This window comes from Electrophorus electricus, chromosome 2 (genome assembly GCF_041902795.1).
Source record: "Electrophorus electricus isolate QZ-2024a chromosome 2, ASM4190279v1, whole genome shotgun sequence".
Lineage (NCBI taxonomy): Eukaryota > Metazoa > Chordata > Actinopteri > Gymnotiformes > Gymnotidae > Electrophorus > Electrophorus electricus.
The window spans coordinates 42,224,552-42,235,675 of NC_137498.1; the positions used below are offsets into that span (position 1 = coordinate 42,224,552).

At 40.5% G+C, this 11,124-nt stretch overlaps 1 protein-coding gene across 5 annotated transcripts; it reads left to right on the forward strand.

The window, feature by feature from the left end:
• Positions 1-103: 103 nt before the first annotated feature.
• On the forward strand, positions 104-10,258 carry mindy1 (MINDY lysine 48 deubiquitinase 1). 5 transcript variants are annotated; one of them, XM_081704640.1, is made up of 11 exons: positions 104-121; positions 270-416; positions 1,081-2,192; positions 2,835-2,892; positions 4,534-4,598; positions 6,032-6,190; positions 7,283-7,385; positions 7,597-7,739; positions 7,931-8,119; positions 8,338-8,472; positions 8,597-10,258. In XM_081704640.1, exons 3-11 carry the CDS (start codon positions 1,575-1,577, stop codon positions 8,663-8,665), a joined length of 1,539 nt encoding a protein of 512 aa, XP_081560766.1. In that variant the 5' UTR covers positions 104-121; positions 270-416; positions 1,081-1,574; the 3' UTR covers positions 8,666-10,258. The 5 variants fall into 5 exon arrangements, with proteins under 5 accessions (XP_081560766.1, XP_081560762.1, XP_081560779.1 ...); XM_081704636.1 differs by lacking the exon at positions 104-121 and adding an exon at positions 863-938 and having other exon boundaries at positions 128-416; XM_081704653.1 differs by lacking the exon at positions 104-121 and adding an exon at positions 863-938 and having other exon boundaries at positions 128-416; positions 1,563-2,192.
• Positions 10,259-11,124: the final 866 nt, after the last annotated feature.

Sequence of the window (11,124 nt, forward strand, 5' to 3'; positions counted from 1 at the left end):
ATTTGTTTCCACCGAAATTTAAACTTGCACCTGCATTTCTACCCACCACACACAAGATGGTGTCGCAGGTTACCACTGTCATGCGTCTTTACATAATTTATTCACAACTCATAGTTTGCAAGTAAGGAACGCATCTTTAGTTGTTTTTGTTTGTTTGGGTTTTTTGCATTGTTCTCATTTAGAGCCTACTCTCTTTTCTGGACGCTTAAATGTTAAACCTCCCTCTCTCTCTCGCTCTTATGCCATGACATCGCTGTTTACAAATACAGGAAATGAGACCGGCAAAGGCAAGACGGAGGTACAGTGTGTGTCGTCTCCATTTCCCCTATTAGGAGGACAACACTCAAGATGACAAGTTACAAAAATTGCGTTTGTATCAGACTGACACCGTCTGCATCGTTTGGCGGACGGACATGGTGAGTTATTAAACAATTAATGCTGAGTACATCGCTGTCAGCGAAATTAGTTACGGTTGCTAATGCTCGTTAGCCGAAGTTAACTTCTGTTAGGCAAAGTGGCCAGTTTGTGGTAATTCAGAGCGAATGAAGCCGTTGATGCAACCCACAGGACAAAGACGAAGTCACGAATACGGGGGTTTTATTTAACTTTCTGTAGTAGCTGACCAAACCAGCTTTAGCTCCCGAAACATTAGGTTCGTTACTTCCAGCTGCCTAATTGACTTAAGATCACACCTCAGTTGCCAGTTATGCTAGGTTATCTTAGCTAGCCGATTAGCTAGTAAGTATCATACCGTGGACAAACACGGAAACCACACAGCTACTTTTTGTGTTCAGGCAAAATGTATGTCACAGAGGCCAAATCCAGGCTATTCAGTGATTATAATTTTTAAAATCTGTTTCAGAGACTGATGCATGTATGTAGCTAAGGCCTCTGTTCATCTGTACTCCTAAGAATGGAACCGCTGTGAAAGTAACTAGGTTAGCTTTCTAAATCATTCCGTACAATTATGATTGTTTTAAATTTGTCTTTCAAAAGTAACTGAATGCTTTAATTAAGTTTTACTGTCGGGAAAGCCGACAGTATTTGCTCATTTCTAGTCATTATCATTTCCTCCCACAGTTCCAGAAAAGGGAAACAGCTGTAACATCATCCATTCTTTACATACCGACATCTGCCTGGCTTTTCTGATCACTCTCCACTGAATAAAAGTGACACGACGAGAAAATTATCAAACAACTATCTGGGATATTAAGCAGTTCGGCTTTGAATATCATTTAAAAAAAGTAAATATTTAAAGTTAACGAATAGCTTCTCTCATTTTTGACTGGATAGAGAACAGGGAAAATGTCAAGATGACATCGCATTGGATTATAATTTAGGGAATAAAATGCAGTATTTTATGTAGCAGTCATTTTTTTTTTACCAATAGCAGTTTGCTACACGATGTCAGTGTGTTGAGACTTACACTTTTTAATAGAATTATATAGGGGCGTAATATAGTGACACTGCGACACACCTAAGCTTAAAGGAATAGGTTGATGTGCAGTGATTAAGACTATGTATATACACATATATATATGTTTATAAACATTTATTATTAGTTTCTTCAGGCCATGTCAGACACAGTTGATAATAAGGAGGTTTGTGAAGGGGGAGACAGAAGCACGTCTAAAATTCACGGAGGTGAGAAGAAAGTCCAAGCTGAAGGGGTCGTGGATATGCAAGAGTCTCCCAAAAGGCCTTCACAAGAGAGGACTGCTCATGCCGAGGAGGATAGCAGTGCTCTACCATACCAGCAAATTCTCATGAGTTCAGCCTCCTCTGACAACAGTGAAGTCAGCACAGTCTGTTCAAGCCCTGTGACCAGCAGAAGCTTGTCTGAGAGAGATGGTTCTGAGGTCACTAATAGCTCATCCTTAGTGAGCAGCCTGCCAGAGGAGACACCGTCTGTCTCCACTATGAATGCCTCTAAAGGGAATGGCGTGTCCGTGGATGAGTGTTTGACTTCCACAGTAGACTGCGAGCATCGGTCAGACCGGACTCCGTCTCAAGGTGTTGATGCTCTGAGTACCCAGGTCGCCCAGGCCACGGCGCAAGGGCCAGCCATGCCGTCTTTCTACCTGGTCAAGTGGATCACTTGGAAGGAAACAAAGACTCCCATTATCACGCAGAGTGAAAATGGCCCTTGCCCCCTTCTGGCCATCATGAACATCCTGTTCCTACGGTGGAAGGTAAGCAGCTCAGCTCTCCACCTTACAGACGATTTGTCTAGCACTGAGAGAATGCCAGCATGTTTTTAAAGTGGTCAGTGAGTAGTAATGACAGAATGACTACGTTGGTTACAGAAGCTGTAACAGAGGCTCAATTTGGTTATGATGCTGTTTTTAGATAAACCTGTCTCTCTGCTGAACTCCATGGTGAAACTGTGTTTAAACTGTATTTAGAGTCAGGCGTCCATGTTAAACTGAAGTCAGCTGGGGTCAAGACCAGCTCACAGATGAGGCAAAGTAATGTGTGACAGTTGTCAGATGGACCGTTCTTTTGTGGCTGCAGGTTGTAAAAGCCACAGTATATAGTCACAGTATTTAACTATGAGAGGAAAAGTGAGCCACTCCACATCATCCTCTCTATTGAGGAGTTTATCTGTAAACGTGATGTCTTCCTTCACTACACTGCCAGATATTCAAAAGAAGAGTATAGGGTCTAAAGGTGTGCAGTGTGTCCATGCTGTATTGGACATGAGCATTCTGAGCTGTGTGTATGTGTCCATTTTGCAAATATATATTAAAAAAAACTAATTTTGTATACCTATATATATCATTCCTACACATCATATGGAGATGTATAAAGATTTGTTTGTGATTTGTCGACAGGCCAAGTTACCTGCTCAGACAGAGGTTGTTACTATAGAGGAGCTAATGGCTCACCTGGGTAAGAGGCTTTAGACTTTTGGTTTTGCTAATTAATTAATTGATTGGCTTGATTATTGGGTTGTTATTTTTTCATTTATTTAATTTCATTTTCTTGGTGTGAAGTCTAAATAGTGGAGGTTTACACACCAGTGTCAAGTCTGAATTGAGTTTTGCACACCAATGGATTTGTGACAGTTATTTTTTAATTCAGCAATGACCTCTGGAAGTCCTGAGTGAGAGCATTACATAGCATGAAAATGTTGGCTTCTTTTTGAACTCCAGACACCACCCGATAGTGGGAGGACAGGTTCAGTTTTGTTTGTGTTATCAAGAAAGAAGCCTCCGTCCGTGCAGAAGAGCGGTTTGTAAATCTTGCTCCCTTTGAGGAGATTTAAGTGTGAAATGAAGTTTCATTTAATATTCAGGTTTCTCCATTTTACTTGGCTTAAATGTCTAGTATATTTTGGTTGTTTGCTTTTTTGTTTTTATTCTTAATAAAACATTATATGGGTGTATTATATCTACATATTCCTATATTGTGGCAATATCTGTTAATTTATGTGCGCACTGTGACTTCATTTTAATGTAACAGAATCATTCTTGTAGCCTAGGAGAGACGTTCCTAAGCATTCCTCTTTTATGAGTGTGATTTACTGGTATAATGGGTGGACCAGTGGTTAGTGATTTAATTTCTAAGATCCAGAGTGTGATTAGTTGTTATTATTCTGTAATTTCCTAAGCCTGCTGACTCTGAGAAGGCGTGTGGTGCCTGTCAGCAAAACAAGTAGAGGCGTCCAGTTAAGCTTGTTCTGCATGACCTCAGCACACTGTAGAAAATCCTCCTCATATTGTGTTCAAATCTTTGGACTTTTTTGCTTTCCAAACTAAAATAGGTAGGCCTTGTTATAGTATATTTTATGCTGAATTTGAATTGGTGAGGACTTTTTCTTATCATGTATGATTCTGAAGTGACAGGGCAATTACATTTTACATTAATTGTATTTTCACATGATTACATTAACTAATTACATAAATAAGGCTGCACTTAAAATATATACAAACTTGCTTCCAAAATTTAGTGTTTGAGCTTTGCCTACATTTGGTCTCAGGAACATCTTTCTTCAGGATCTAGCAGTAGTCTGCCAACATAGAGGGGCTCCTTTCCTTGGTATTGTTTTACCATACTATACATAATGACACAAGTATACTGGAACAATAAACTATGGGTGATGGGGACATTCTGAAAACATTTGGATTAAACATGCAAAAATACATACCTTTTTTGTTGTTTGGGGTTTGATTATAAAACCTGTATAATGGGTGCAGTTGTTTGGGGTTTGATTATAGGACCTGTATAATGGGTGCAGTTGTTTGGGGTTTGATTATAGGACCTGTATAATGGGTGCAGTTTTTTTGGGTTTGATTATAGGACCTGTATAATGGGTGCAGTTGTTTGGAGTTTGATTGTAAGACCTGTATAAGGGGTGCAGTTGTTTGGGGTGGGGTATTATTTTGCTTGTTCTTAGGTGCCTAGCATGGCAGGCCCAGTCAAGGGGGATTGTATATGGGAGGGCCACATGTGAATGTGAGAGGCCTACAGAAGTGCTCTGTCCTCCACAAGCCTTTTGCACTGATTGTACCTCTGCCTCTCTTGTTTTAGGTGAGTGTGTATTATCCATAAAACCAAGAGAGAAAGCAGAGGGCATGGAACTAAATTTTCAGCAGGTAGGTGAATGGATTTATTTCTCCTTTGCCTAAGGAAAAGAGAATGTTCAAAAAAGAAGGTGGGGGGGGGGGGGGGTCCTGTTTCAAGGAAAACACTGAAATATACAGACTAAAATTTCCCCAGAGCGCAGGCTAGAAACACTGTGGCAAATCTGTTTATACGTTGCTTTTTGGTCATATGGGTTTTGTTGTTTTGGAATCTGAGGTGTAATTATAGTACTTTTCCCCTGAAGCTGTATCCTGTTGACATCATCATTCGCAGTGAAGTTCTGAGATGCTGTGCTGAGTTTGTGCATTTGTCTGTTGTGAGGGGTTTGAGTCTCCTGTTTATCAGTTGTGATGAGTGCTAGAAATCAGGTAATTTGTGACCTTCCGTTCAGCACAACTCATGGACGTTTGTCTTCACCAGCAGGTTGTAAAGACTGGGGACTGTCTTGGAGACAATATGGGTGCGGTGGTATTTTTATCAGTAGTCTGTCCAGTATTCACTTCAGCCTATTTCTCCTCCTCTTTCTCGCTCTCTGCCTGTCTGTCTCTGATTCAAATTTCAAATTTTATTGACAGGTAAAATGTGTTGTCACACCTGTACAGTTTGTTGGTTCACATTACCAACCTTTATTCACCTTTTGTTACAACCGCATGACAATTGACAGGGCAATGCAATACAAGGGAGACCACATATGATTTAAGGCTTAAACAAAAACAGAATGTTTATTGACTTTAAAATCACTATGATTCTGGAAGATGGGAGAGAGCAAAAACAGACTGCAAATGGAGCCTTTTAACTTCTGATCTCAGCCCCAAATGCCCTCACCTAGATGGTGAATATGAATATGAAGTGGGTGGTGCAATAAATACAGGGAATTGAATCCAGTGTTTGCTGTTAATGTGTGTTAAGCCAGTATGGAACCAGTGGTACTGGGTGTACATTAAGTGTCATTGGGGCTGGGTACGGCCTTGGGAGGCCTTGGGAGGCCTTTGTGGGTTTACATTCAAAGAGGCTTTTATATATGATTGATTTTAAATGAGATCTTGAGGGTGGGGGTGTTTTTAAAAAACAAAAAACAACAACACAAAAAAAAAAACACATGAAAGGACAAAATGAATCTCAATTTCTACTTTTCCTGACTGGTTATAGATTCTGTCCACTTTCACCAGCCAGTTTGTGTGTTCTCCAGTTTCAGTGGTCAGGTTATGATGATAACTGATTCTCTACATTGCCTGTTTGTTGTCTTTAATTTTGATCAGATTTTTTTTTCCTTCATGGTCAGTTGATGGAGTGGGTCCTTTGGGATTTGTTTCCTAATGAATGCTTTCTGGTCTAGGGAATCTGGGTTTGATTTTGGTGCGGTGGTACCAAGAAGCTGTAAGTTTATTTCTGATACGAAGAATAAGAGGAAGTGCTCATGGCTCTCACTCTCTGTCCCTCTCAGAATATGAATGATGCCATGGCTGTTCTGCCCAAGCTGTCCACAGGCCTGGATGTCAACATTCACTTTACAGGCGTCACAGACTTTGAGTACACCCCTGAGTGCATCGTCTTTGACCTGCTTGACATTCCACTCTACCACGGCTGGTTGGTGGACCCACAGGTTAGAAAACACCATTTAATATCCATGTTGTGGAAATGTTTCATGTGCTTATGAGGTAAATAGCTTACATGTAGCTTGAAGGGTTAGACATAAAGTGTGATATAAAGTGTATGACACAAAGTTGCTCCAACAACAGGATTTTCAAAATGCTAACCATTGTTGAAAAAGTCAAAACCCACACATAATATTTTTCATCCTTGACAAAAAAACCAAAAAAAACCAAAATACTATCATCAAAATCCACACTTTCACCACACCACACACTTTCAGATTAAGCACATAAACGAGTTCAAACCAGTGGGTCAGATTCTTAAATCCTTGGGGGAGTTTCTCATGAACCGCTACATTGCTGCCTAACTCCTTTCTTTGTCGGCTGATGTGGTATGTCATAGAGCACACGTTATACAGTCATGCTGTTGCCACACCTTAACCCGTTTATCCTCCTTCTTGATAGTCCACTTGGTTCTTGATTTTGTCACCATGATTTTTTTCTTGCCACTGCTGACTTTGGCTTGCTCACCTGGGACTCAGACATGTGTAAAGCTGCTTTGTGCCAATGGCTGTTGTAAAAAGCAATATATAAATAAATTTGACTTTAACTTACAAATTATTCCATACACACTGACAAGTTCCCTTCAGCTTGACTTTAACTGATTGATGGTCTTTCAAGTATGATGTCAAAATTGTTATACACCACAGAACTGATGCCCACCCCACACTATAGGATACTGAATCATAAATCTTGAACATGTTTAATATTTATGATTCACAATTGGGGTGGTCCAACTGGACTAGTATTAGCTTGGAGTGAAGTTTGGTTTGTAGAAATCTACACCACAGGATAATCTGCCAAGATCATCATTTAAGATTACCCTGATGTACACAAACCTTTTGTAATGGCTGGAAGAGCAAATTGGCCTCAAAATTGGTCCAGTTATCCTGCAGTGTGGGCCAGGCATAAGCAAGTTATACTGCACTGTTACAGTAGGTAACAATTTTTTCAAACACCTGTAGGTATCAAATTGAATGCACATGTCTGTAAATTGGGTGGCGTATGCTGCTGATGGCCTTGTTTACACTCCTCCTGTCTAGAGTCCAGAGGTGGTTTCAGCGGTGGGAAAGCTCAGCTACAACCAGCTGGTGGAGAAGATCATAGAGTACAAGCACTCGGAAGACAGCAGTCAAGTCAGTGAAGGCAAGAAAGCTGGGGTGAAGTGGCCTTCATGTACCACCACTTTCACCTAATTTCTGTTTCTAACGGCTGATGGTGGAGGCACCAGGTGGTATCGGAGCGTCCAGAGGAAGGAGCTGTACATGGAGATATTAGTGCAAAGGGGCGGGGTGCCCTGTGCTCACTCCGATCGTGCCAAGCTCTGCTGACGGCGACTCTTATCATGTCTCACCAGGTTTGGTGGCGGAGCAGTTCCTGGAGTCCACAGCCACGCAGCTGTCCTATCACGGCCTGTGTGAACTCAACACCACGGCGAGGGAGGGCGAGCTGAGTGTCTTCTTCAGGAACAATCACTTCAGTACCATGATCAAGCACAAGGTGCTCATGGGACTTCCTACATGCCATAGGGTCCTAATGCCCAGTCTTTAGCACTCACATTCACCAACACAGCACACTGTTTTTTTCTAAAACTTCAGTTTTCATGTGAAATTTACATGAACAGGGGGAAAAACATGATGGAGGAACTTTTCAGATTTTTCATTTGTCAAAAAAATTGTGTGAATTTACAGGGTCATCTGTATCTGCTGGTGACAGACCAGGGCTTCCTGAATGAGGACAGTGTGGTGTGGGAGAGTCTCCACAACGTGGAGGGTGACTGCAACTTCTGTGACTCAGAGTTCCGCTTGTGCAACCCAGCTCAGAAGAGCTCCTCAAGCAGCCAGCCCCCTCCTCAGCAGCAGCAGCTACAGATCAACCAGGTGAGTTGGCTGGGTGCCTTGGGGGAGCAGCTTATGGGTGGTGTGTTGGTATGTTTCATTTATTTAACCTGCTTTTGTTCAGACAATATTTAATGACTCATTCTTGATTTGATTTAATGGCAGCATGGGCTAAATCAATTTAAAGCCAGGAAACTTCCTTTTTTTAAGTTGACTTTGAGGCTTCTGTGCTGTTTCTGTGTGGTGATTGGGTGGTCTAGGACTACTTGGTGGCCATATCTTTGCAGCAGGAGCAGGGTGAGGCTCCGGGGCCTTTGAGTGATCTGGAGTTGGCCAGACAGCTTCAGCAGGAAGAGTATCAGCAGCCCCAGCAGCCCCATGCATCTCCTGCACAGGTCCTGCAAACAGCTGCTGTGTGCTTTACACTGAAGTGCTTTCAGGCTGGCATCTCATGCTCTAACCAGGCTGAGACTTTAACTCCTCCGTGTGTTAATCATGTTTGTGTGTTTGTTCCTGCAGATGAGAAGGCAGACGGGGCGAAAGCGGCATGGCGAGAAGAAGGACGAGAGTGACTGTTCTATTCTGTAAAGCAGGGCCTCCAAACATCTCTCTCTCGCTCTCTCTCGCCCAACAACTAAAGCTATCATTCATATGCAATTTCCACTGAAACACAAAGACCCCACTCGCACTAACCTGACCCTGCCACACTCCCATGCCAAGCTGCCTTACCCACAACGCATCCTTGTTTTTTTTCTTCTTCACCCATCACATGTGGCTGATAAGCCTGCTCCCTTATGTCTGTAGCCAACTTAAGAGGCTTTGTCCATTAACCAAAACCCAAAGTTTAACTCAACTATATATTTCTATTTGTGTTTTATAATGAATATCAAGAGAACTGAATGTGTCCAAAACACAGATGATATATTAATGTCTCTGAAAATTCTGAGCTTATAGTGGAGATGGGGAGTGCATTGAGTGGACGAGCTGTTGGATAAAGAGCATGGTATTCAGTGGGAGGGTGAAATAAGGTTTGTGTCTGTCTGTGTGTCTGTGAAGACTGGGTTACCTGTACTAGCGTCTTTTATTCCTCTCCCCCTGCCCCCACTTACATTTTTAAAGCCAATACATTCAGGTTCCTTGACTGCCATTGTAATCCAAACAGACATAACCCAGTACAGGTTAGGTGTCTGCACATGTTTCCTGCATGACAAACAAGTATAACAATAGATTTGCCAAAATGTTAGTTGTTGCACTTGACAGTGTGGTTAATGTTTGGCATAAGCAAACTTGATCGGATAGAATAAAAAATGTGTATATATAAGTGGAAGCTACCTTTATAAATGAAAGGTGGTCAGACCTACAGTTCATTGTGTGATGCCAGCCAGGACCATGATAAGGATGACGGCGTCAGGGTGAGGGCCTATATTCAAAGTGTTCCAAAATTTGAGTTACTTTTTGAAATTTAATTATTTGAATCAGTAACATTCCTAGATTATAAGTCTTAACATAGAAATGTATACTGGTCTAATTAAATACCCAGTGATTTGGCTGTGCTCTCAGTCCAGCATAAAATCTACATGCAACATACTACATTTGGAATTATTTGTGCTTGTAATATGAATATTATTGTGATTTAAATCTGAAAAGTAATTGTATGTTAATTATAACAAAAGTCACTATGTACTAAAAGGATTTGATGTTAGAGACATTTTTCATAATACAGCCAGTCTGTGAAATCTGCCTTGGTATGAACCAGTGTGAACCATGTGACTGATTATTTAGATCTAGTGAAGGGCTCTCTGTGACACTTGATGTCTTAATCACTTTATGCTTTTATTTATCGACTTCTCAGTAAATTATATTGAAATACTGCTGCATACACTTTGTCTTTATTGGTCTAATTATATAACTCATCTTAAGATTACAAATAGTCCTGTGCTGGGATTACACTCATGTTAGAATTTTTCTTGGGTAAACCAATACTTTAATTAGGCTTAATTTCATGGGTTGTGCATAGTGTACCACAGAGCTACAGTCATAGCCACTTTGGGATTGGCAGAACTGTATCCAGATGTTTCATGCAGATGTAGGTCTTGAATTCAGGCTAGTTGGGGATACATTTCTATGCTGAATAATGATGAACACTGTACTTGAGAACAAAAATAAAACACAAGATTTTAATATATTGTGAAGAATCAAACATTTATTAGTGCCGACTTATGAAAATATTTCTCACGTTCAGAGATGTCATGTCACTGTGTTCTATTTCATATGGAAGAGTGTTAACTTCTGCACAGCTCTATGATGTATAAAAACTTTGAAAAAATGCAGACTTAATATCTGTAAAGGTACAAAAGCATAAGGTGCCGCACTTAATCAAATTATGGTTTCAAATGATAACTTCCTCTTCACACCTTTAAAAAAAATTAAAGTGCAAAACATATTCAAATAGACCACTAAGAATTAAAGATGAGAGCATTAAAAATTCTCAGGACATGATAGATTGGTGCATATTGGTTACACAAAACATGCATGGGGTCAGCGCAGAAACACCCGCAACAGTGCTCAGTTTACTTTAAACATGAAACAGCACAAAAAACGCAACATGTAAAGCTCACAGCGTATCATTGACATTTTGACAAATCAACATTTACCGCATATAAAACTTAAATTGTCCAAAAAGAGAATAAATAGCACAGAGGCAAAGCAAATCACACATCTGAATTGAACAATACATGATACTAGCAGGAAAGGAGCTCTTTGTGATAATGTCAACAAAATGGGTTGGGACCATATTTACCATACATATGTTGTTTCAGTGTACGGTTGTGTTGGTCTATAGGCAGGGGCAACAGGTTTTTTTTTTTGAAAGCCGTGGTCTAATAAAAGCTCACAAGTTTAATCCTGATTTTGCAAATAAAAAAAAATGTTTTCAGAGCACGTTGGCGTGTATGAGGCACAATATACTAAACTTCACATGCTTTTGTCATTAAAAAAAATTTAATTTGGCCATGAAACCACAAGATATATTTAAGGACCTTTGATAA